The sequence below is a fragment of the Corvus kubaryi genome, unplaced genomic scaffold (genome assembly GCF_017639235.1).
Source record: "Corvus kubaryi isolate FWS band 111438036 unplaced genomic scaffold, C.kubaryi_AGA036_p1.0 37396, whole genome shotgun sequence".
NCBI classification, from domain to species: Eukaryota; Metazoa; Chordata; class Aves; order Passeriformes; family Corvidae; genus Corvus; species Corvus kubaryi.
In genome coordinates this window covers 683,565-708,827 of record NW_024581135.1, presented here as the reverse complement: position 1 = coordinate 708,827, position 25,263 = coordinate 683,565, and the positions used below count along the sequence as shown (strand labels likewise).

At 48.5% G+C, this 25,263-nt stretch overlaps 1 protein-coding gene across 3 annotated transcripts in view; it reads left to right on the top strand.

The window, feature by feature from the left end:
* GPD2 (glycerol-3-phosphate dehydrogenase 2) overlaps window positions 1-25,263 on the top strand; it is a 59,167-nt gene that overhangs the window by 8,319 nt on the left and 25,585 nt on the right. For 2 of the 3 annotated variants that reach the window (XM_042040854.1, XM_042040851.1), the window contains exons 2-7: window positions 2,792-2,899; window positions 8,131-8,299; window positions 9,792-9,916; window positions 11,081-11,178; window positions 12,118-12,281; window positions 24,997-25,161. In XM_042040854.1, coding sequence (XP_041896788.1) covers window positions 2,798-2,899; window positions 8,131-8,299; window positions 9,792-9,916; window positions 11,081-11,178; window positions 12,118-12,281; window positions 24,997-25,161 — 823 coding nt within the window. In that variant the 5' untranslated portion in view covers window positions 2,792-2,797. Of the gene's footprint in view, window positions 1-2,218; window positions 2,297-2,791; window positions 2,900-8,130; window positions 8,300-9,791; window positions 9,917-11,080; window positions 11,179-12,117; window positions 12,282-24,996; window positions 25,162-25,263 lie in introns of those variants that run through there. The other variant, XM_042040852.1, reaches the window with a different exon arrangement.

Here is a 25,263-nt window from a genome sequence, read left to right as displayed (position 1 = left end):
CTCTGTGTGACAGGAGAGTGCATCCAGGTGGGGGTCAGGCCCTGCTCCCAGGGAACAAGGGACAGGACAGGAGGGAATGGCCTCAAGCGGATGCAGTAATGGTTTTGTAATCCCAAACTAAAGACATAAATGTCAAATAGCTACATTATTTCTTCAGTTTTTAAAATGCAGGGGAGTGTTGGATTTGGGGACTTTTTTTTTACAAGTATTGATAAAATTCATGTTTAAAAGGCCTCTTAGAACTTACAGTCTTAAGACCATGATTTTCTTCCTTGAAAAACAAAAATAAATTACTTTCAGAGCTGTCTAGGAAACCATTTTTAAAGCAAGCTGGTGTAGGTGACAATCATTGAGCTTCTTAGTGGTTTGTGTGCCTTGTGCTCGAATTCCATGAAAAGGAATGGTGTAACTCTGGCAGGTGTGTCCCTGGTGTCCAAAAGGAAGCCTCAGGAGAGGTCTAAGCCAGGGGACAAGAAGCAGGGATGAGTGTTGGCTGTGCTTGCAGGAACCCTGGCTCCAAACAGGAATGGACAGGGATTGTGCTTCAGCCATCACCCTTCTTCCTGAGCTCATACAGCAAGGAAAGGGCACACTTCCCTTTGTTTTCCTGCAAGGCAGCATCTCTGCAGACATGTGAGATGGCTCCTTGGAAGATGCTAATTTAGTCCTTTTCAGCTCCCTGGATTGTTGTGTTCCAGCACAAGCCCTTGGAAGGTTTCAGGCTCTCGAAGCGACTCCTTTGCTGCTGCACGAGGGGTGTGAAACTACTCTGGTACTGCAACCAACCTCTCCTCAGAGAGCAGAGCTGTCATTCCTGACTTCTGGAAGCCTTGGGTAGAGGGGTGTGTGTGTCCCACAGTGCTGGCTGGTGCGTGTGCAGTACTCCTGTCGCCGTCCATGTCGCGTGGCTGCAGGCAGGATGGGAGCGATGCCGATTGTCTGAGCTCCTCCAGTGCAGCAGGAATGTTCCAGCTGCTCTTTTACTTCCTGTGCTGTCCTGGATTCCATCCTGTGGTACAACTTTGTGACTATCCCTAGTCTTCCTCCCTGTTTTCACAGAGGTGCTGTAGCCTTTGAGGCCAGGCCTCCACAGTAGCTTTCTTCCCAGGAGCTTTCCTTGCTGGGGTTTTGTCTGTCACCTTTCCCTTTCCCTCCTCTCTGTCATGGCACAAAGGAAAGACGAAGTTGATCTTTTTGCGACCATAGTAAGAAGTAAATGGAAAATGTGATACAAGAAAGACTGTCATGGTGGGAATCTCCTAGAGCATAAATGCCCCTCTTTGGAAAAACTCGTGGGAAGCTGCAAGTCTTGGCCTTCTGTACACGATCCCTTACATAAAGTTTGTACACACAACAGCTCTGCATCGAATGCCTGTGCCAGAAATGTGTGGGGAATTTCCGCCATGCTGAGGATGCTGCAGGCAAAGTGCTCAGGGAATGAGGTCAAGGTTTGGATTGGGAGGGACTTTAAAACTCATCTTGTTCCATGGGCAGGGACACCTCCCACTTTCCCAGGTTGCTCCAAGCCCTGTCCAACCTGGCCTTGGACACTTCCAGGGATCCAGGGGCAGCCACAGCTGCTCTGGGCACCCTGTGCCAGGGCCTGCCCACCCTCACAGGGAGGAATTTCTTCCTTCGAGACATTCCAGCCTGGGAACATGTCTCTGTGTACGGCATGTGCAGGTACACGAGCAGTTGAGTGAAGTGCCCTGGTTGTGTGTTTGTGTCCTGACAAATGTCAGGGGAGGCTGCCAGGGCCATTCCTGCCCAGCCTGGGATGGGGAGCTGCCCTGGCTCCCTGCTCCTGGCCCCAGGGCTGCTCCCTATGCATGGGAAGTCTGCTGGTGCTCCAGTCTTGGCATAGGGCTGCACACATTGTCTGCCTCTGCTTTAAGCTTTATTGGTGCTAAATCAGTTGTCTGGAGGCTGCTGGGGAATGTGTGGCCTGGACAGGGGTGTCCCCGTGTGCGGAGGGCCCGGAGCGCTGGTGGGATCCCCAGGCGGGATGGATGCTGTCCCTATCGCGGCTCGAGCCCCCGCGGGCCGGGAAGATGGAGTGGGCTGTGCCTGCTTAAGATTCAGGTCAGTCCCATGCAAATTGGTCATTCAGGATCCGAACACTGGGTCTATTAAGAATTTGCCTGACCCACATAGGGCTGGTTTCAAGCCCTCAGGAGCTGGGTGATAAAGTGCCACCCTGCTTTCGAGCCGCTTAATCCCATCCCTGTCTGTGCTGCTGCTTCTCGCTGAGGGCCCTGCTCCTGCCTGCCCGGCGTCGCTCCGCCATCGTCCCAGGGTAGGGCAGGCTGGACAATTCCTGCCTGGAAGGCAGGAGGGAGTGCTGTTAAGCTGCTGGGATTGTAGCAGTAGTTTGATGGGACGGGTGGGGAGCTGAAGGAGACGTTGAGGAGCAGATCTGATGTGGTGTTGGGATAAGGATTTGGTGGCCCTGTGACTGGGGACGGGCTGCTCCTGGTGTGCCTTTGCCATGGGGTTGGCAGTACCTGTCACGTACTCAAGGGTCACTGTGGAGGGTGTGTATCTACTCAGATCTACATACTCTCTCCTCCTTCAGCTTTCTCAGCAAACACCAGAGCACTCTGGCTTGCTCTGTCTAGACTTTGTTTAGAAGTTATTAATATTGCAGTGAAAGTCTCTAATTAAGACATTGCTACCCTAAATTTCAACTTGTCACAACATTGTCATTAGTTTATTCAAATGGTCTATTCTGTGTGTACCAGATCCTGACATGGTAAAACTGCCAATTAATTTTTATCTCCTTTTCTTCCAGTAAAAAATGGCATTTCAGAAGGCAGTGAAAGGAACTGCTCTCATTGGAGGAGGTGCCATAGCAACAGTTTTTGGCCTCTCTCAATTTTCTCAGTATAGAAACAAACACGTAAGTATTAATTATGATTTCTGATAAAATAGGAAACTTAAAATCTGTCAGAGCATATGTCAGGCTTGTACAAATAGTTTTAAAAAATGACCTTTGGGTGCCACTGTGGGCTTTACTTAGTTGTAGGAGGAATGGAGGGACCTGATTGAAGTAAAAGCACTGTCTGGACAGTATTTTCAAGCTTAGAAGCTGGAAGTGAAACCACCAGTGCTACCTCTGAAAATCTCAGCTTCAAAACAGTCCTGGTGCCAGCTCCTGTTGGGTTCCTAAGGCTGGGGACAGGATCTGTGCCAAGGAGGTCGTTGGGCAGGCTCCTGTTGCCTCTGGTGGGCACAGCCCAGCCCCGGTGAGCCGGGCTCACTCCAGGCCGTGCTCCAGGTGAGGGTGCATGGACAGAGGCAGTTCCCCCAGCAGCCAAGGGCGATGTTGGATAGAGAAAGAGGTGCAGCACATCCATCCCAGCCTCAGTTTGCGTGTTGGATCCTGCTGCTGGAGAAAACAGATTTCCCTGGCATATCTGCTCCTCCCAGCAGGGTTGGAGTGGCTGTGCTCTTGAACTCCCTTCTCGATCATTGCACCAGGGACTTGTTTGGGTTGGAAAATTCCTCCAAGACTCCAAGTCCAACCATTCCCCCACACTAAGGCCACCATGATCCATGTCCCCAAGTGCCACATCCACAACGGCTTTTAAATCCCTTTTCTGGCCGTTTCTGTGGGGAGGAGGAGGAGGAGCAGCTGGGAATGAGATGAGTCATTTCTGGGGAGCCAAGCTGGGAAGTGGGTAAGCCAGGATTCTTATGGTTTCAGATACTGTTGCAGAAAATAAACCCCAGCATTTCAAGTGAGCTCCCCATCGGGCTGTCTGCCTTGCTCCAAGCTGATAATGCTCTCTCCAGAGTCTTTATCCCAGGGTTTCACAGCCTGGCTTCATTACTGTCAAAAATGGCAGCTGCAACTTTTAGGACTGTTAAATAAGAGGAGCTGGAAGGGAAGAGTCACCTGGAGAGCTCACTTGTTGCATATTGTCTGCAGTATTCCAGAATTTAGGGAGTTCCCATTTTTCTGGGGATGGATGGCCACTATGAACTTCCAGAGACAGATCAAACCCCAGGATTTTACAGAGCGTGGTCATGGTGTCAGAATGACAGAACCACTTGTTCTTTTATCCCAACTAATTTTTCTGTTCACACACATTTTGAGTCACATTTATGCAACTGAGATTGAATCATTGAATTGCAGAACAGTATGGATTGGAAGGACCCTTAAAGCTCATATCATTCCACCCCTGCCCTATCCCTGGAAGTGTCCCAGGCCAGGCTGGCAGGGCTTGGAGCAGCCTGGGAAGTGGAAGGTGTGGAACATGACAGGGGGTGGAAGAGGATGATCTTTAAGGTCCCTTCCAACCCAAACCAGTCTGGCATTCTGTGATGTGGCCTCGAACACCCAGACACCTGCATGGCCCAGGTGGGGCAGTGAGCCTTTGCTGTCCATTTCACCAGCACTTCCTGTGCTAATGGGGACAGAAAATTGGAGATACCAGATCCTCCTGCTTCCTGACTGAATTGCTGCATTCTGGTTTTTTGGGCCTTTCTTTAATGCATCAATCTAAGCAGGCTGGTGCCAGGTGTGAGATGGGGTGTTATGTTTGGATATGCCAGGTTGAACTGGAGGCCACTGCTGGCTTTTCTTCCCCCTCTGCCCTCGTGATCACTAAGGGGAAAAGCCATGCTTTGGTTTGGAGTTGAAGATTCTGCTGTCCTTTCCCAATCCTGCTCTTCCTGGTGTAAGTGCGTTGTTGGTCAGTAGAAATGGCTCAGCAAGGTGGATCCAACAGTGTGATAATATGATAATGCAGGGTCTGCTTTGGGGAGTTTTAATTACTGTATTTTTTTGTTAAATGAATAAGGATGATGAATTTGACTCTGCAAACCTACCTGGAGATTTACAGTAGCAAATTAACGAGAGCACTGGCTTATGGATTACTAGATCGCTTTATAACTTGATGATTAAATTCGAACTGCCAAACTAAATTCCTCTCACTAAGAGCGTAATCAAAACCATTCAGGGAACTCTTGCCTGAGAAATTGTAGATATAAACAGCAATTGCTTATTTCAGTAAACACACTTGTTCACTGCCAAACTAATCACGTTACTGCAGATGGAATCCCTGTGTGCAGCTTTTCTTCACTCCCCCATTTAATTGACAGCAAGATGCATCATATCTATATCAATTCCTGGTACTAATCACTCTGCTTATATTCCAGGGCTAATCTCCACACTCTGGCTATACCAGGGGCTGGATGCTGGGGACTCTGCTCTGGGCTCTGCTAGGAGCCATTTGTTGTAGATAATGGGTTTAAGAACAAACCAAAACATGGAGTCAAACCCACCTGATGCCAGTATTTCATGAACTCCAAATCTGGCTTTTCTGGTGTTCTGTTATTCTCCTGAAGTTAAGTAGTATGCTATGAAAATTGTCTGGAAGTGCAGTGCAAAGTGAATTGGGAGGTGGGGATTTTCCTTCTCTAGAGCTCATGGAAGCTGAGCACGTGTGGCTGAGCTTGATCACCCAAAACACGTGCAAGACAGAGCCACGGGTGTTTTTAGTGTTCCCAATTTCCTTGTGACTGCTGTCTGGGAGCGGCAGGGTGGTGCTTTGGGAAGCTGGCAGCAGCTGCTGTGGCTGGGATGACCCTGCAGTGCTGAAGCAGCAGCTCCACGAGGGGAGGCAGGAGCTGCTGACCCTGGCCCTGCAGCCCCAGCTGCTGCAGCCCTGTCAGTGCTGGGTGTTCCAGGGAAAGTCTCGGATGTGCTGCATTCCCATCCCCTTCTGGGAGGGAGAGCTGGGAGCCATGGTTGGAGCACTGGCAGAGCAATGTGTCACAGCCACCGTGGAGCAAGTGGGGACAGAAACAGCTGGATCCTCTCACTGTCTCCCTTCTTGGGTCCATCACTCCCTGGAAAAACGTGTTCTGGAACTGCATCAGTGTTCCATTCTTTACAGAGGTTGTGGCTGCCCCATCCCTGGCAGTGTCCCAGGCCAGGTGTGGTGTGGCTTGGAGCACCCTGGGATAGTGGAAGGTGTCCTTGCCCATGGCAGGGGGTGGAATGAGGTGGCCTTTAAGGTCCTTTCCAACCCAGACCATTCTGGGATTCTGTGACACGTTTCTATTATACTTCAGGGATATAAAAGCTTTATAGCTTTAGTGGTAGAGGTGAGAGGGCCAGCGAGAGAGCAGGGCAAGAGGCAGGAGGATGTGGGAATGGACAGAATTCCATGGCCAGAAGAATAACATGGAATTTCTTTGAAGTCCCCAAACTTTGTCCCTCCTCCCGTGATCTTTGCCAGCAGCCACAAGTTAATGTGTAAACACGAGGCTCATCAGGATTCACCTCTCTGCTTCCCAGCTCTGTGTGTGCCTCGGGAGCTGTGGGCTCTGTTTGAGGGCTGCTCTGCCTGTAAACACCAGGTAATGAGCAGACCTTTGTTGCAGCGTTTGCAGCCGGGGCTGAGCTGGGCACAGTTGGGCGAGTGCTCAGTGCAGCTCCTGGGTGCCCCACATGGGCTGGGGAGATAGAGCTGATCCCACAGGGATCACCACACTTGGGAAAACCAGTGGTCATGCTAGGATTTGTTCCAAATCTTAATTTTTCTTTCTTGTCCCCAGTCCCTCTCCTGCTCTCCTGGGGCCCCTTCAGGCCCTGCAAGGGGCTCGGAGCTCTCCCTGTGTCCTTCCCTTCTCCAGGGGAACATTCCCAGCTCTCCCAGCCTGGCTCCAGAGCAGAGGGGCTCCAGCCCTGGAGCAGCTCTGGGGTCTCCTCTGGGCTCGTTAGATCCTCACTGTGAAGTGAAGGACTCTGTCTCCAGCCCGACTTTCCCCATGGGTTGAATTGTACCACACATGCAGAGAGTGTTGCTGCTGTCCTAAGTGGTTTTCACGAGCTGCTTGCATTAGAGTCAATATCATCCCTGATTGCAGAGTGGACCTGGTCAGTGGTTACCTTTGGAATGTGCACTTCCTTGAGTCATGGCTGCTAGTTACTAGATTTCATTTTCAGCTCTACAGTAGTGAGAGGGACCCAGAACTGATGCATTTAAATCATGATACTGCTGAGGAATGAGCAAATAATTCTGAACAAAAATATTTAGGCTGCATGCACCATATAATCTGAACTGAGGCTTTTTGTGCTTGGCTGGAAAGGAGTTTCTGTGGTTTGTCACTTGAATTTTTATTAGTTTGCTCTTTCCTGTCTGGGAGATCTGGACAGAAGCTATTCTGCATAGTTAAGTCTGCCATTTGGCCTGGAGACTGGGCCATGCTCAGACCTTAAATTAGGTCCTAAATTAGGGTTAAACAGGTTTTTCTGGTGTTCAAAGTGTTTATAATTTTCAAGAAAGTCTGGAAATGTTTAGAATTCATCTTAAGTTGATGTTAACAGCAGAGAGCCTTCAGAGACTGCTCAAACCCTTCACACTTAAACCATGGTCCCTGGTAGGTGACTGAGCATCAGCCCTTCTCTCCACAGTCACTGCACAGACAGCAGCACTGGGAATATCAGCCCAAAGAGATTCCCAGGGCTGTTCCAGGAAAGTGTGAACTTGCCTGGAAACTGCCACATCATTAGGCTTTGTCACTTTCAAGTTGTATTTTAACGTGCTGTAGGACGTTATAATAAATAAACTGCATTGCTTAGAAGTGTCTCAAAAAGGATGTGAAATTAGTGTTTCCTTGGTGTTTCAGTGCCCTACATTTGACAATCACATCACTCCTGAACCTCATCAAACCTGAGCTTGGGTTCATGCCACTGTATGAGATGTAAAATGTACACTCAGCTCTGCGTCCTTTGCTGTGGTGGGTTTTTTGGTAGAGAATCAAGAGCCCAACTGTGGCTGTTTATTAAAATGCTTCCTTTATAATGTTTATTAAAGTAACAACAGCATCCTGTAACATTTGAGTGTTCCTAGGAGTAATTAATACAGGTAGTAGCACTTGAGTGCAGCGTTACATTGAGGTGGGCAACGTGAAGTAAGCGTGTAGTAACACTTCATGGTTTTAGTACTGTTTGCTCCTCAGTGTTTAATACAATATTATTATTAAATATGGCTGGGAATATGTGAGTTTACCTTTCTGGTTCTAGAAAAGGCTGTGTTTTGGGGGGTGTCTGTCCCCCATATGTGTGTGTATGCAAAACAAAGCCAGGGCCTCACGGGCTGCGTTCAACCTTTGCAGGGTGCCTTGGTGCAGGTTCAAGCTGCAGAAGGTGCTCCAGTAAGGAAGGACCATCTCCCCACAAGAGAGCAGCAGATTCTGGCCCTGCAAACCAGCGGTGAATTCGATGTCCTTGTCATCGGTGGGGGAGCCACGGGCTGTGGCTGCGCTCTGGATGCGGCCACCAGAGGTAAAGGCCTGGAGGTTCAGTTGCAGGCTCCCTCTTGGGTCACCTGGCTTGTAAGAAACTTCTCAGGCTGGCTTTTCAGAAGTACTCGAAGGTAGAGGAGGGGTTGTCCTGATTAGGAAACCTCTGCTCTCAGAAGGCAAAAGGACCCTGAAGAAGGTCACTCAGCAGGTCCGTGCTCCCGTTGCCCCCCTTTGGGGGATTGGCCAGAGTAGAGAGCCCTGAAGTTCTCAGGTTCTTTAACCTGGACACGTGCCTCAGAAACAGAGGCAAAACTGACCCCAGGAGTGTTTTGCAGTTGGAGCTGGAAAACACCTGTCCAGGAGGTGTGGTAATATGACATGGATCGAGCAGTAGGGTCTGACCATAGGGAGATGAGTCCAAACTCCAGCCTGGTTGTTATATTTAATAACATGGGACAAAGAACAACTTGGGATCTCTTCACTTCTGCCTCTGCTGGGCTTTGGCAGAAAGTGCAGTTGTAAAGCAGGCAGAAATTATCACAGTTTATCTCTGTTTATCCTTTTCTTGGAGATACTGGTTATATCAGTAGGTTTCTGAGGTGTGAAATATTCACGGGCATTTGGTTAATGAGTTGTGTCTCAATGCTGTTCATTCATGGAACTTGCTCTTTTATCGTGTTTGCTTCGCTTAACAACAAATTTTGCTTTTCGTGTGTTTGATAAATCTTCACCAAATTATTTCTGATTGTGTCCATTAATCTTCAGTCACATTCGACAAAAATAAATTGCTCTGATCTTTGTAAGTTACCAGTAATAATTAGGTTTTTTTGAGGACATAAAAGTTTTGGGAGACCAAGAGATGTTAAAATCTCTGTGCTGGCACTGCTGAGGCCCCTCGAGTGCTGTGTCCAGTTCTGGGTCCCTCATGACAAGAAGGACACTGAAGGGCTGGAGCGTGGTTGGACTCAGTGATCCTGGGGGGTCTTTTCCACCCAAGGGATTCAGTGGTTAAGGCTGATCAGACTATTTCCTGTGTGTGTCAGAATTCCAAGTGTGCCCCACGCTCTCTGGCTCTCCCCTGGTTTTGGGCACCTCTGAAGCAAACTCCAAGTAAGCAGAGCTGCCAGTTGTCTCCCTCTCTGGAATGCCACTTAAATTGTTAGTGCAAGAGGTTTAGAGCTCTCTGCTGCAAAGGGTTAAAAGTGTCCATGAAACCCCTCTGTTCCTGCCATGCATCCAAGCTCTCATTTGCTTGCGGGAGCGTGGCCCCCGTAATGTGCCGTAATGCCTTTCCATTGTGAAATATCCAGCTTTTAATGTGCTTCTGTTTAAGTTCTGCTTTGGCTTTTCCCTCAGGAAGAAGGCTAAAATTTTTCATTACAATATAGACAGTGTGCTACACTTTGAATACAAATTTATCCATGTACAGAGTAATTTTTCTTGTGATTGTCTCTACCCTAGAGAAGTGTCTTTAATGAATTACATACAAATTGTGTAATTTAAGAAGTTAATTTGGTTTTCTGGTAACACAGGACTAAAAACAGCCCTTCTAGAAAGAGATGATTTCTCATCGGGGACCAGCAGCAGGAGCACTAAATTGATCCATGGTGGAGTGAGGTACCTCCAGAAGGCCATCATGAAGTTGGATTTCGAGCAGGTAATTGTTTGTGCTGGTTGTTAAGCAAAAATTGCTGGTAGACACTTCACTGTCCCAGTTAGACCTGAGTCTCCTTTTGAGCTTTTCAGTGTTGTATTGCACAGCCACTGTGCATGGGAAGTGTCTTCTCTGGGGGAGCTCTGCAGGCTCGGGAAGGCAGTGCTTTGGTGGGCAGTGCCAGTGCCATGCCAAGTAGGCTGTGGGTTTTGGGAAAGGCAGGCAGAGACAGGGCTGATCTGAGAATAAAAAGAGCTTAAAATAAAATAAAATGAGATGGGTAAGGTCATGAACTGGGGGGAGTGAGTGGCTGTCCTGCTCTGGAATGGGGAGAGAAAAGATCGTAAATGAGTGATTTAATTTGGAATGGGGGAAAAATATTGTAAATGAGCGACTTATTTTGGAATAGGGAAAAGAAGATGGTAAATGAGTGATTTATTTTGGCATGGAGCAAGAAAATACGGTAAATGAGTGATAGTGTATAAATGCTTTTGTGTGTTCTTGTGTGGGTGGAAGCCTGAGATCCCTGTTTTGAGGAATCACATTGTCCTCCCATTGGAACCTCTCAAAGTATGTTTCAGTGGTTGTAATGCTGCTGCAGAAAAGGTGACTTTTCAGGGGGAAATATCCAAGCCCTGCAGTTATCCACCTATAGAAACCCACCTTTTTTGGCAAAGAACAACTCCACATTGATGAACATTGATTGGTTTGGAGAAGAACCCTTCTGCATTTGCAGCTTGGAGTTAGGGTGGGATTGAACTGTGGGAATTGGCATGGAAGCTGTGCTGTGGGATGAGTCCTAGCCCTCCTGAAGTGCCTCCTGCCCCTCGTTAGGGCAACGTGCTTGTTGTGCTTTATGTTCAAATGAAAAATTACACAATTGAGCTGCCACGGCACCAAGATGAAACTACTGAAACTTAATTTTATTGGGGATCCTTTTTCTTAACCTCTGAGTTTTTCAGCAGATCACAGTGTGTTTTTGAAAGCCCAGTATCAATGGTGTGAGGTGTTGATACTTGAATAAAGTCTCTTGTTGAGCATTTCCACTGGCACCAAGGGCGGGTGGTGTGGGACTGACCATGGCTGGTGTTCTGCAGTACAGGAGGGTGAGGGAGGCTCTGGAGGAGGGTGGATGGTGTGGGACTGACCATGGCTGGTGTTCTGCAGTACAGGATGGTGAAGGAGGCTCTGGAGGAGCGTGCACACCTGCTGCAGAGCGCGCCCCACCTCTCGGCCCCACTGCCCATCATGCTCCCCATCTACAAGTAAGCTCTTCTGTGCTTTCTCTCCTTTCACTTGGCTTCTCACAAGCAAGTCCTGGCCTGGGAGAGATTCCTTAAAGCTGTCCCAGGCTCTGTCCTCTGGCAGTGGGGGGAAGCTGCTGGGCTGCAGAAGCACAAAGTTCTCTTGTGCCTCAGCCAGCAGTTGCTGCTTTGGGGGGCACAGCTCTTCAATGCCCTCCCAGCACCCAAATTGGAGAGAGCTCTCATTCCCAGGATGTATTTGCTATTCTTTCAGTGCACCCTTGTCCTCAACACACGCCCTCCCAGTGTTCCCAGCAAGGTGCTGTTCTGTCCATACGAGCACAGGGCAGCTGTGGGTATGGGCAGAACATGTTCCTCCTCCTCTGAGGAAGACACTCAGTGCTTTGCGTTAGGTTTTCAGTCTGTAAGAGCAGTTACTCACTGGAACAAGCTGCTTAGAGCAGGGAGGTTTTGCAGAAGGAACTTAATTTTATTGAGACCATTCCTGTCTTTATTATTCCTGTCTTAGTGGGAGGGGCTTGTGAGGGCTGGAGCTTGTGTAGGTCAGTGGTTGCCTGCGTTTATCATGGTCCTGTTTGTGCAGGAGGCCTTAGACCGTGCCTTGGGAGAGTGTTCTCAGCTTGCACACACAGCTTCAGTAGCTCACACAGAGGCACAAAAGCCCTGTTTAGATCCTGATTCTAGAGCAAATAAAGCCTTGAATCTGCTTGACTCACTGCAGGGAGTAGCTCAGCTGAAAACAGTAGCAAACAACACCTAAGTCTGGAGTATTTACATTGTCTTGTTACCATGAGCTTGCGTGCTGTCCAAGGTAAAACTGCTGTAAGAACATTCTGTGTTCCTCACTGTGTTCTGTATTACAATAACAGCACGTGCATGCACTTCTGAATGCTTCATTTGTATTTTTTTTTCCCCTCCATGGTACTTCTTTCCCCTCAGGTGGTGGCAGCTGCCGTACTACTGGGTTGGGATAAAGCTGTATGACCTGGTGGCAGGCAGCCAGTGCCTGAAGAGCAGCTATGTCCTCACCAAGTCCCGGGCCCTGGAGCTGTTCCCCATGCTGCGCAAGGACAAGCTGGTCGGAGCCATTGTCTACTACGATGGTGCGTTGTCTCTCTGCCTGTTCTGTGTCCACGTGGTTTGGGTTTGGGGTTAAAATGATGCCATGAAGATTTCTTGCCTTTTCTTTTATACCCCTGTTACACCTTTTTACAGCTTCTGTATTCTTACTGCTTTTTGCCTACATTCTTGGACTTGTTTGTCAAGCTAAGAGACTCAACATTTTAGAAGCTTCGTAGCCGGGGATCAGGGTGCCCCAGAGCCCAAGGTCCTCTCCAGAACACATTCTGTAAACTGAGATAGAATCGTCCAGGGAAGGTTCCTTGGAGAGGGGGGCTCACTTGAGCCTCTCACTGGGGATTCTTTGATAGATATGCTAATTAGTAACACCTCTGATGTGATACCAGATCTTTGGGGATAGACTGGGCAGGGTGCATTTTGGTGCATATGACCTGGACGTGTGCACCTAAGGATCCTTAAAATAAATACCAAGGTAAAATCCCTTTTTCCCTTCTAACCATGTCTGACTCTTGATTTTAAGACTGGGAAAAGGCATCAAAAACACAAGTGTGAGGCTGGAGATTGTACACTGGGGGTCTCTACAGGAAAGAATAGCTTGTAGGATTCAACTTCCCTCTTAAGCATTGATTTGGGAGATAAATAACATTTTCATGACAGCAACTTACTGGATGTAGGAGCAAATACAGTGGTTTTCTTGGCTAGTGGGTGCAGAGCTGTGTGAAAGCGTTCTGGTGGAGATGTGGTTTCTGACCTTTTGGCAGCAGAAAGGTCTTCACACAAGGTGGATTATAAAGGGAATTCTTTTCCCTCTGTGGAACTGCATTTACACAATTCATCAGCTCATCAAAGGGGTTCTGGACTGGGAAGGACTCTGGAAACACACTGGGCTTCAATGGGGTTTATGGGGCTTATGGCTAAAGCTTGTGTTGGTAATTGCAGGTGTCTCAGAGCCCAGCAGCGTGAAAAAACAATTAAAAATTCATATATATGTGTTGGAATATGTATATGCAGGTTCTTGTTTGGGACTAGGATGGGATTTAAAGGATTCACTTGGTTTTTACTTGATTTTACTACTGATGGAGGCTTCATCTTATCTTATTTTTAAGATCTGGAGGAAAAAAGAGGTTATTTAGGAAAATTTGTGTTGGGATTATGTGGTGGTTTTTGTACCCAGTACCAGGACCTGCTGTAGACAGCATACAGAGAAGGAATTCAGATTTATTTTTTCCATATCCTGAGCTATTCCTTGGCTTGTTTTAAGGGATCCCAGGAGCCTGCCAGAAGAACGAAGTGGTTCTCTTAAATGTAATTACACTTCTCATAAGAGCACTATAGCTTGAAATCTATTTATAATCTAGTGAAGTTTTTTCTGATTAAATAAATAATTTGGCTGTATCGTGGCTATTTACTACTCCAGCATTCCGAAGATACACCTTTCAGGATAGCCTGAAAATTGGTCTTCATGTTTCTTACATGAATAATTATTTTAAATAGTGTTGTAAATCTAAAGATTCAGCACCAAGAGGCCACGTGGGCTTTGATGGCAAACACAGGCAGGGCTCTGAGTGTCTGAGAGATGTCTCTGGATGTTTTGGTGCCATCCCAACAGAGGGAAACAAACACACACGGAATATTGGAAAGGAAGAGTAAAATAGGAAAAAAAAGGGAAAAAAAAATCTATGTCTTGCCTTATTTTGCTTTCTTTATAAGATACAGCTTAGTTATCCTCATTTTTAGGCAGAATGTAGAGAAATGGTGTTTGGAATTAAAATTAAAAAAGCTCTCCAAGCTCCACCGTACCTCAGTTTCCCTGAAGAATGAAGTGGGTTTGAGGGACTCAAGGATGGAATTTGTGAGTTGATAATACACATCTGAGTGTTTTGAGGCTGCACCTAGTGCAGAATAAAGACTGTCCAACTCCAGTGTTAAATCAGTTCGTAACAGGCCGTGTTTCAGCTCAGTGTTGTCTGAGGTGCCTCCTCTGTGGGGTGGCCCGTGGGGCAGGTGGGCTCCCGTGGGGCTGTAGCACATGAACTGTTTTGTCCTGAACAATTAACCCGTGTTCTGGCCACAGGAAATGGGGTTTAAGTCATAACATTTCAGCAAGCTCCCTTCAGGTCTTGTAAATCATTATACTTTAATTTTAATGATGTACTGTCACACCCTAAATCCAGAGGAATGGAGCACAAAGGGAAAGGAAATGGAACTGAAAGTAGAGGAGGGGGTCATAAGATGGAATTAAACTCATTTTAGTCCTTTCAGAAGGATTAGTCATAAAATAGAGTATTAAAAAATGGCAAAGAAAAATACAAATCTTAAGGTAGGTGATATCCTTCCCTTCTCTGTGCATCCCTTCTCTCTCCCCTAAAGAACGAATCAATAAACTGGCCTTTTAAGGATGGAGTGTTTTAACTGTAAGTGCAGTTAAATGCAGGTTTATCCCGTTTCCTTGCTTTCCTTTATTCCTTGTCCCTGTAATTGTTGACAACAGAGCTGTTAACGATCACAGATGTCCATTCCCGCCACCAAAGGGAAGAGGTAAAACCGTTCCACGTCTAAGTTAATTCTTAGTGTGCTAAAGCCGTGCCCAGCGGTGCCCCGGTGGTGGCCGTGCCCCTTTGCAGGGCAGCCCGGGGCCGCTCTTTGTGCGGGCCGTGAGCGCTGCCGGTGGCGCGTCCAGCCATCCATAATTCATGAGGACGTTGTGTTCCCAACCGGCGCCGGGGTCGTCTTCATTACATTCTTTAAATTGTTTATACAGGCACAAAAAAATGGTACATTATAAATGTTGGAAGTACCAGCAAGAGCAAATCACAGCCTTGTCCAGAGGCTATTCTTGCTCTGCCTGAGCATCGGGAAGCCAAAGCATATGTTGGATGTTAGCCGGGGTGTACACAACGTGTCCTATTTATTCAAGGTTTGCTTTGAAGCCACAACTTACAAGTTTGTTTCTTAGGGGGACATGTCAGACTGCATTTAGCATTTGTTGGTATTAGGATACTCCTGAATAGCAAAAAGGCAACATTTTGGGGGGAGAAGGCGGCTGCTATCTGAGCAGGGATCTGTCAGATCCACTTAGGGGCTCGGGGAGAACTGGAGAGGAGGCACAGGGAGAGGCTGGGCTGAGCTCAGGATCTCAGGCAGAATTGTTCTAAAGCACTTTAAATGGAAGAATTAATCTCCATTTAAATTATATAGAGTTCATTATGATAAGAACTAGGAAAACCATTAAAGCAGGGATTCAGCTGGCCAGAGTGTGTCAATGTAAAGTGTTCAGCAATTCCAAGTGGCACGGTTCTCTTTAAGATACATTATTTTTCTGTCTCTAGGTGCTTGCAGGCTTTTTTAACATATTTTGCCTTGCAAGATGAGCCCTTAGATGTGTAAGGAAAATCTGTGTTCTGGAATCAGTCCTGAATTTAAGATTTTAAAGCTCTGCTGACCATGCTGTCTGAATTGCTGTTATTTCCTGAAAGAAGGAATTAACATATGCTGTGTCTGGGACTCTCCTGCCCCATCAAGGTATTGGATTGTTTAATGTCTTGTTCTACAAATCTCCAGTATGTTTATTGCAATGGAAGTAGTTGGTTTTTTGCTTTTTGCATTCTCAGTAGTTTTGCATACATACTCTGCTGAAATATTTTAATGTGGAGGTTATTTAAAAGTAGAAAAAGCCTTGGCAGAGGATTTCGCTTTCCCTGTTTACAGCAAACCCCCTGAGAAATCCTTCCCAGGCACACGTGCACACACAGACACACACACAAAAATCAATGCAAAAGAGTAGGGCATTCATTAAGCTGTCAAAAACAGAATAAATGCTTTTTTTTATTTGGGCTCTTGTAGCTATTTTTCCTAGGATTTGAGTGTGTCCTGAATTATGAAATGTTATGGCTTTATAATTCATGTTTGACAAATGGATATTTGGAGATGTTGAGCTGTAATAGGGGTATTACAGACAGCTCTGTGGCTGTTTTTCCTTCCCTGGGTATAAAAACTCTGATGGTTTGTCACTGGAAAGACTTTCCATAGGTGATTTTAAATACACAGCTTCTCATATTCCTCGGTGTTTCCAGCCTGAGGCTGGGGGGTGAGAGAAGCCTTGCAGGCACGCTCACCATGGGTATGGCTGGGACACGCTCTGTGTGCTCCCTACCCGTGCTGTTCCCGTGCGTTGTGTCCTGTGTTCTGCGTAACAGAGCTGCCCAGGAAGCGGGGACTGGAAAGGGCGATGCCGGTGGGATGCAGGCACAGTGAGCCCGGGGCTGAGCCCCCAGCAGTGGAGCAGTCTCCTGCTGGTGCTGGCACGAGCAGCGTGGGGATCCGCAGCAGCCGGGGCTGCCCAGGTCCCCGGCACAGGCCGTGCGGCTCCGCTCGCTCCAGTCCCGCCGTGCCTTGCCCGTCAGAGCGCTTTTATCATTTTCAGAAGGGATAAAATCAATGGCCTGAACCAGCTGCATCTTTAACCCAGTTTTGCCTCTGTCAGAGGTGCGGGCTCAGCCACGTCGCTGCAGGAGCAGCCCTTTGCTCCCGACAGAAGGGCCGCGCATCCGCGCGCTGCCGCAGGCGCCCTTCCCAAAAGCACGCGGATGATAACTGCATCTCTGCTGTACCTGTAACAATTTAATCGTGTGAGTCAGCCCAGTCAAGCATCCCCAGCTCATGACTGGGAGACATGAAATTCATTGTCATTATTGTCCCTGTCATTTTGGATCATTATATCCTGCTGCAGAATTTTCCTCACTCCAGTGCTTTCTTACCTCCAGGAAGCAGGGATTATGGCTGAGGTTGGGGTGGGGGCAGGACTGTGAACTACATTTACCTCAGGGGAGCCACAGATTAAATTGGCTTTGCTTTCTGACTTGCCAGATTCGTCTGTTTGTACGCTCTGGGTTTAAGGTTGGAAATGATGAATATTCCAGTGAATTCGGGGCCTCTCTCTTTTCTTTTTTTTAATGCTTGTATAAGCAAAGGATGGGGTTTGTGTCCCTTAAGAAGTGAATGGGGAATAATTCTTCAGATTGTGTTACCAAAAAGATTTAAGATTATTCCTGAACAAAATGACATTATTTGTTCATTGTGGCACAAACATCTGAGTGGTCCCGGTGTGCTGTGGCTTTCAGGGGAAAGGATGGAGCTCTGCTGTGATCCAGGGGTGTGTTCCATGGGAGCTGCAGTGGCTCACTGGGTAACAGGTGCACTGCTCCCAGGAAACAAGGACAGGAGGAGAGGAAACAGCCTCAAGATGTGCAGGGGAGGGCCAGAGTAGGTATTAGAAAAAACTTTTCACTGAAAGAGAGGTCAGGCATTGGAATAAGTTGTCTCTGGACGTGGTGGAGTCCCCATCCCTGGAAGTGTTCAAGAGGCATCTGGATGTGGCACTTGGGACATGGTTATGGGGAGGTTATGGTGGTGCTGGGTTGGCAGGTGGACTGGGTGATCTGAAGGTCTCTTCCAACCTTGATCCTGTGGGTTCTGTGATCTGTGGGAGCAGTGCTGCCTCTCTCCACTCTGGCATGGCACTCTGTCCCTCCAGGCACTCCATCGTTCCCAGGCAGGGCTCTCCTGGATGGCACGGCAGCAGCTGGCCAAGCACAGCTCACAGTGGCTGATAAACCCATCACTGCTTTGTTTAGAGTTAAAAACCAGCACAGTTGGCCCCGGTGGGAGCTGACCCCGTGGGGTTTTTCCCCCTGGAGGCCGCTGGGGCCGCAGGAAGCTGTGGTGCCACGGGCACGGCCCTGCCTGGCGCGGTGGCACGGCCGCAGCAGCCCCGCCGTGACGGCTGTGCACGGTGACATTTTAGCGCCGTTTCCATAAACTGACAGTGACAATGTTTAGTTTCATTTTAACACGGTGCTTTTCCTGCCACTGACACGCCAGTCGCAGTGTAGTGACAAGTTGAAGGCTGATACAAAAGAAGTGGGAAACAACGTAATTATAAAGCAGTCACACAGAGCCAGAATTCCAAATTTTGTCTGTCACTGGATGTGGTGGATATTGTGGCTTATTTTTGCTTTCTGGGATCTTAGTTTCAGTAGGAGTTTTAGCTCCTGTGCTGTAACTTGGCAGCAGACTTGATCAGATAGACATTTGCAGGATATTGGGATTTCTTCTGTAAAAATATTTTATGGGTTTTCTGCCTCTTGCTTGTGATTCTGCTTTGTTTATAACTACAGAATTTGGAACAAATCATAGTAGAACAGGGCCATTGGTTTTAAACTGACACAGGGCAGGGGTAGATGGGAGATCAGGGAGAAATCCTTCCCTGTGAGGGTGGGCAGGCCCTGGCACAGGGTGCCCAGAGCAGCTGTGGCTGCCCCTGGATCCCTGGAAGTGTCCAAGACCAGGTTGGCTGGGATAGTGGAAGGTGTCCCTGGCAGGGGGGTGGAATGGGATGAGCTTGAAGCTCCCTTTCAACCCAAACCATTCTGGGATTCCAAGACTAGGGAGGTTTATCCCCATCATTATTATTATTACTGTGGTCTGAGGTGGTGCTAAATGGAGGAGGTCAGAATTAAGATGACTACTGCTGGTTTATTTAAACTGAATGTGTCAAATCTGAGTTTGAACCTGTTGGAATCAATTTACCTGAGAGAAGCCTTGAGGCTTCCCTTTCCATGAAAGCTCACACCTTAGGGCAGATGTTAAAGAGCTAAAGTGTGGGGTGTGTGGTTATTTCCAGTGCATGTTTAGTTGTCCACCATCCCTCCCACCTGCTTGGGCCTTACTTCAGCAGCACTGGTGGCCCAGGGCACAGCAGAGCTGGGACTCTCCGTGCACTGCAGGAGCTGCAGGGACAGCTGGGTGTGCTGTCACTGTGCTGCTGGGTGGGATAGAGCTGATGGAGCCAAGTCAGAACTCGTCCCCCTGGAGCAGGACAGGAACAAGGACATGAGTGCTGTGTATCCTAGAAAGTCTGGGAGTTTGCAGCAAATTCCACTTCAGTTTCATGTGATTCAGAGAGCTGGAGAGAGTTCAGGTCTGAGGGCATTGTACTGACTTGTGACTCACAAGTCAAAGGGGACATTTCCCCTGAACTCACCCTGCTTGTGTTCGGGGAGAACTTGTTGAGTTCTCTCTCAGAGAAGTCTGGAACGATTTTGAGTCACTCCAGCTGATTCATCGTGCCTAACTGGGATCTAACCCTTTCCATATGCACAGCACCTCCTGGGTTCCTGCTTAATGCCTGTAATGAAACTGCTTGTGCCGTTAAGTACTTCTTTAAAATTACAGGAGAGGGACAGTCTTGGTTACTGAGTGAAGTGTAATTGTATATATCTAATGCACATGTATAACTGTGTAATCACTCACCAGCCTTAAATTTGGTGAGATTTGGGTAAGGTTTGTATGCACACAATGAGAAAACTTTGAACATGAGAGGATTTGGTTTCCTGTGCTGCTTTGTCATGTGCCTGCAGTTATCTGGTGCAAGGCTGCAGTAAGGAATACACCTGTAGGTACAGAATTACACGTGCTTCAGCATAATTTCTACAATATCAGTGTTTTTGGGGAGCTCACTGGTATCATTAAAGGAATAACATACAGGTTATTTTGCAAGTATTTATTTTGCTTTTATTCCCTCAGCTTTTTAGAAGAAACGTAAAAAACCCAAATGCTCCTTATTTTTGTGGCTGCAGTAGGTAGGGATCTGGATGTGTGACTGTACTGAGGGCCTGGTTGTCTGATTCAGGCACTTGTTTTCAGGTGTTTTTCCTTTGCAAAGCAGCCTGGCAGGTGGTTCGGGGGGGGGATTTTCCCCCAGAGAAGGTTCTCTAGGATTGGTGCCCAGCTCCTTGCACGGCCGCCTTCAGCTCCGCGGCACTGAGGGGCTGTGCCAAGTCAGGGACAGCTGGGAATGGGGAAAAGGAGAGAAGGGCTCTGTCTTTGCTGCAGGGACCAAGCTGTTCCTTACAGCTGGGAGTTTGCAAGCCCGGGTGTCACAGCTGTGCCGAAGCGTGTTTGGGGCAGTTGCTGCCACGCCTGCGTGCGTTGTGACGCGGTTCATCGTCATGCAGCAGGCACACCCTGACCAGGTGGGAGTTCTTGGCCCAGAAAGGCTGACATGAGCATTGAAAGCGTTCCAGCTTCTTAAAAAAATACAACTGCAGTCACTGGGTGCTGTTTGTCTGAGCTGAAGAGAGTTGCAGAGGAGAAATCAGGAACTGGAACAACGTGGGCTAGTGGAAGGTGTCCCTGCCCAGGGCAGGGGCTGGCACCAGGTGAGCTTCAAGGTCCCTCTCATCCCACGCCATTCTGGGGCTCTGTGATTCTGTGAATTGGTGTAACAGGTGTAGTTGTCAGAGTGACACAGGACAGAACATACCAGAGCTGCCAGAGTGCCTCATTAACGCTCTGGTTTTCACACAACGCTCCTGAATCAGTCCCAAACAAATCTCTCCGGTCTGTGGGCTTTGTTACCACCCCCTGCTGGCTGGGGCTCAGCTCTGATAAAAATAAAATTGAACGTACACTGTGTGCACTCTGGGGGAGGATCCTGTGAGTGCCAATGGAAACATTGTCTGTTCAGATGTGAAGAAATACAGCATTTGCTACTAAGGAGTGAAAATAGAATTTTCCCAAATTACACAAAAAGAAGAAATTATAAACCAAATGGCATCACTGTTGGGCTTAGTGTGATGTGGGATAGACTTACTCAAACTATCTTTGCACACTAAATGTCCTCAGCAGTGTGGCTTCTAGGATTGAGGGGTTTTTTTAGAGGGTTCAGTGTTAATTTGGTGAAAGCACTTAGGCCAGTGTTTTGGGAAAAGCTGGGTTGACTGCCCTTAATAAAAATGAAAGTGTTCTTTATTGTCACCATATTACAGCAGGTGAGGACAACAAATAAGGGGAGGGATGATTCTTTCAGTTTTCCTCTCTAGAAAGAACATCCTCCTGTTTTGAAGAGGCTCTACACAAGGGGTTGCAAAGAGAACTCGGCATGTTCCACCAGTTGGCTCTGGGAGGCTTCTCCCGAGGTGCTGAGCTGTGACTGCCTTCTGTGGGGATGCTGCAGGTGACAACTGGCATCATGCAAGGGACGAGTGCTCTCAAACCCAGCCCTGGAGCAGCAGAGTCCTCTCCAGGTGGGGCGTTGGTGCACACCTGTTCTTGAGGAATGTCATGGTTACCATTTCCCTGTGTTGCCTACACTTAGGAGATTTAGGAGATCTCCAGGAGCGTACTCACCTATGGAGAAGGATGCCAAATTAATTTGGTTTAGCCACTGTTGTTAGAAAATAACTTTTTGGCTGAAGTATTTGGAAGACCCCAAAGTATCACCGAGGGGTCACCTCTGGTAGCAAGGGGGGGATCATTGTTTTGTTTGCTTGCAGCCCCAGGGGCTACTGTACAGGACAAGGACACAGAGCTGGCTCTGGTGGGTAATCCAGGGCCTCCCCTGGAAGCTCGGGGTTCCCTTGCCCTTGATCGCACACCTCGGGTTTCTTGGAGTGGAATCACTGAACAGGCATCTTGGGAATACGCAATGGTGCTCGTGTCAAGAGAGCTTTACATGTCTGGGCTGGAGGAGCTTAAGCTTGGAGGTGCTTTTCTCTTGTGCCCAGGGCATCTCTGTGTCTGGGGAGAATGGCATTTGATTGCAAGGTCAGAAAGGTTGAGATGCAAAACCTTTGCTTTGCTTTATCCTTCCCTTTCTCTCTAGGGTGTTAAGGATCATCATTGTGGTCTGGAGCTCCTTCCCAAGGGGCAGCTCTGACCTCTGCTCTCTGTGACCAGGGACAGGACCAACGGCTGGAGCTCTGTCAGGAGGGGTTTAGGCTGGATATCAGGAAAAGGTGCTTCCCCTTTGGGTGAGGGGTGGTGGGGCACTGGACAGGCTCCCCAGGCTGCCAGAGCTCCAGGAGCATTTGGACAACACTCACAGGGACAGGGTGGGATTGTTGCGGTGTCTGTGCAGGGCCAGGGGTTGGACTGGATGGTCCCTGTGCACCCCTCCCAGTTCAGAATATTCTGATTCTCTGTTCAAGTGCAGGATTTTAATGTAATTATCTAGGGGAGAACACACACATGCCAGTTGGCAGGCCTTAAAAAAAAAAAAAAAAAAAAAAAGGAAAAACCCAGCTGTTCCTGGGTATAAAACCACTATCCTGTGACCCCATCTCTCCTAAACTGTTGCGCTGTTGTTCTCCACAGATGATAAATTCCCAGGGTGGGAAGTCAGTCTTTACTCCTTTCAAATCCAGACCTCTCCAGATCTCTGCTGTTTATGCCATGAAATACTCAAGGACTCCGCACTGTAGGTCACATCAATCTGAAGCCAGTGGGTTTTTCTACCAGTGTAGTTAATCAGGAACTGGTTATTTCCCAGTCCTCTGCCTGCAAATGCATTCCATGGGCACTCAGTTGCTGTTGGACTGCTGAGGAGTGAGTAATAGCATGGGGGTTCCTGCATCATAATAACGATGAGGGGAAAATGGATGAGAGGTTCAGAGAAAGCAGGAAAATGTTGTTTTGAACACAGTGGTTCAAATCCTGGAGTGTGCTGAGTGTCCTGAGCTCACTCTGACTTTAGGAGCATTGGGGGCTCAACAAAACGCCGAGCAGCCTTTGGATTTGGGGCTTGCTAAACAATTGGAAGTTTGGTTTTATAGAAATTACCCATTTCCACATTATTTATTCTGCTGATTGGCTTCTCCGGATTGCTTTTGCTCTGGTCAAATAAGTGACAAATCTGGGAAGAGGCAAACTTGCCAAATTTAAACAGTCAGAGTTCCATAGACCAAAGCTAATATTGGCTGACTTGGGGTCGTGCTGCCGTGTGATGAATCCCCACACCAGGGCAGCCACAGGAGAGTGGGGTTTGTGTCAGTGCCACCTGGGGCACTGCTGGCAGGAGCAGACTGAGGGGGGGTCTGAACCCCCCTGGCCCCAGGGTCCTGCTAAGGAGGGAACAAATCCCCCTTGTGCCGATGGCATGGCAGGGTTTGGGTTTTGGTGGCCGCTCTCTGAGGGGGTGCTGCTGCGTGGCCTGGGGCAGCTGAGTCCTGCGGTGCTGTGGGTCAGGCTGGCCCCAATTCCAGCACCAGGATAAAGGGGGTATCTCCAGAGTAATGAGAGCCCTTGGCTTCAGGCTAGAGGAGCGTTTCCTGGATTACAGAATCACTGAAGCATTTATGTTGGAAAAGCCCTCCAAGAGCATCCAGCCTAAGCTGTGCTCTCACCTCATCAACCAGCCCAGAGCACTGAGTGCCCGTCCAGTTGTTCCTTGAACACTGGGTTCCTTTGGAATTCCTGCTGTTATGTGGGAGCAGCTGCTGTACCACAGCTTGGCGCTGTCCTTTGTCCCTTTTTCGCCCAGTGCTCCCTCTCCACACGAGCTGTACCTTCTCTCAACCCTGCCTGAAACTGGGAAGGTTTGAGGTGAACCTCGTAAGGTCATTTATCCCTCCCTGCCACGGCAGCAGCAGCAGTGCCCATGCATTTACTGAATGCTCTGCCTGCCAGCTCTGACCGATGGTTGTTCCCTCTCGTGCATCTCGTGTGATGGAGCGTCCCCAACTTTTCCTGACATCTTGCTCAGTTGTTTTGCCGTTCTTCAGTTGTTGCAGCTGATTCCGGGCATTGTTTGCTGAGTGGAATTGGAGTTACTGTTTGTTTCTTCATCGGTGCTTTATCATGCTGCCGTTTCTGTACACTTTGTGTAACTTTTTTTCTCACAGCTGAAGACGGATTGCACTGCACAGCCTGGGCTGGGTTGGAATGAGGGGTTTGGGGAGGGGAGGTGGTGCCTGCGAGGCCATTGATCCCATCTTTATAACTTTGCCCTTTTAGCTGGGAACAGATGATTTGCGCAGGGGCTGGAGATCTGCGCAGGCAGAATCCGAAGGACCAAACTTTACATAAACCATTTATACTAAATGTTGGGAATGCTGGCAACATAAATCACCTACAGTATCTATTACAAATTTATCACTTTATCAGTATCATCTGTGATAGGAGTGGTCCAAACAGGTGGGGAAGCGAACCGTACCTCAGGAAGTTTAGCCTGCTTGGAAATTAATTATTCAGGACACACAGAGCCTGGCCCCTTCAATGTATAGTAATTCTTTCCAGCCAGCATCCAGGCCTCCAACTTCAGTGCAATAATAAATAGGAAAAGTCTCAGGTGAAGCCAGTATTTCAGAGTAATTAATCATCTTCCCCTCACGGTCCCTCCACCTGTCTCTTGGTTTTCTTTAACGAGGGAATTTCAGTAATAAATCTTTAATGATACATGTTAAGAATCCTTCATTAATTCTTGTCCACTTATTTCTCTTTTTTGGGTGCTTTCATGTTGTATGTTGAGAAGTTCAAAGGGATATACAAAAAACCCCTCCATTAAATTTGGCACTAAAGGGATGTTTTGGATGTCGAGTGTCGCATGTTCACTCAGTAATTGGACTTGTTGGTTAATACCAGTTGGATTGTCCAAATCCTGGATACAGGTACCAAGTTACCGCAGGATTACAAAGGAAAAGGGAGAGATGGTTTTTCTGTCGCCCGGTCCGGGGCAGCGGTGCAGCCCCTCAGTGTGGGGCTCGGTGCGTGTGCGGGGCAGGCAGAGGCCCGTGGGGCGCGGCGCTGCCCACGCAGCCGCGGCCCTGTGCGCGTGCAAAGGCCGGCAGCGAGCGGCCGTCAGCGCTATGCGATGTGACAGGGACAGCTGTGACAGATCCCTTCTGACACGCTTCCGCAGCGCCGGCCGTGGCTGCCGGTGACGGGTGTCCTTCCCTGCAGGACAGCACAACGACGCGCGGATGAACCTGGCCATCGCCCTGACCGCCGCCCGCTACGGCGCTGCCACCGCCAATTACGCCGAGGTGCGGCACCTGCTCAAGACCACGGACACGGGCAGCGGGCGGCAGCGCGTCTGCGGGGTGCGCTGCAGGGACGTGCTCACGGGTGAGTGGGGTCTGTGGGGTCTGTGGGGTCTGTGGGGTCTGCGGGGTGCGCTGCAGGGACGTGCTCACGGGTGAGTGGGGTCTGTGGGGTCTGTGGGGTCTG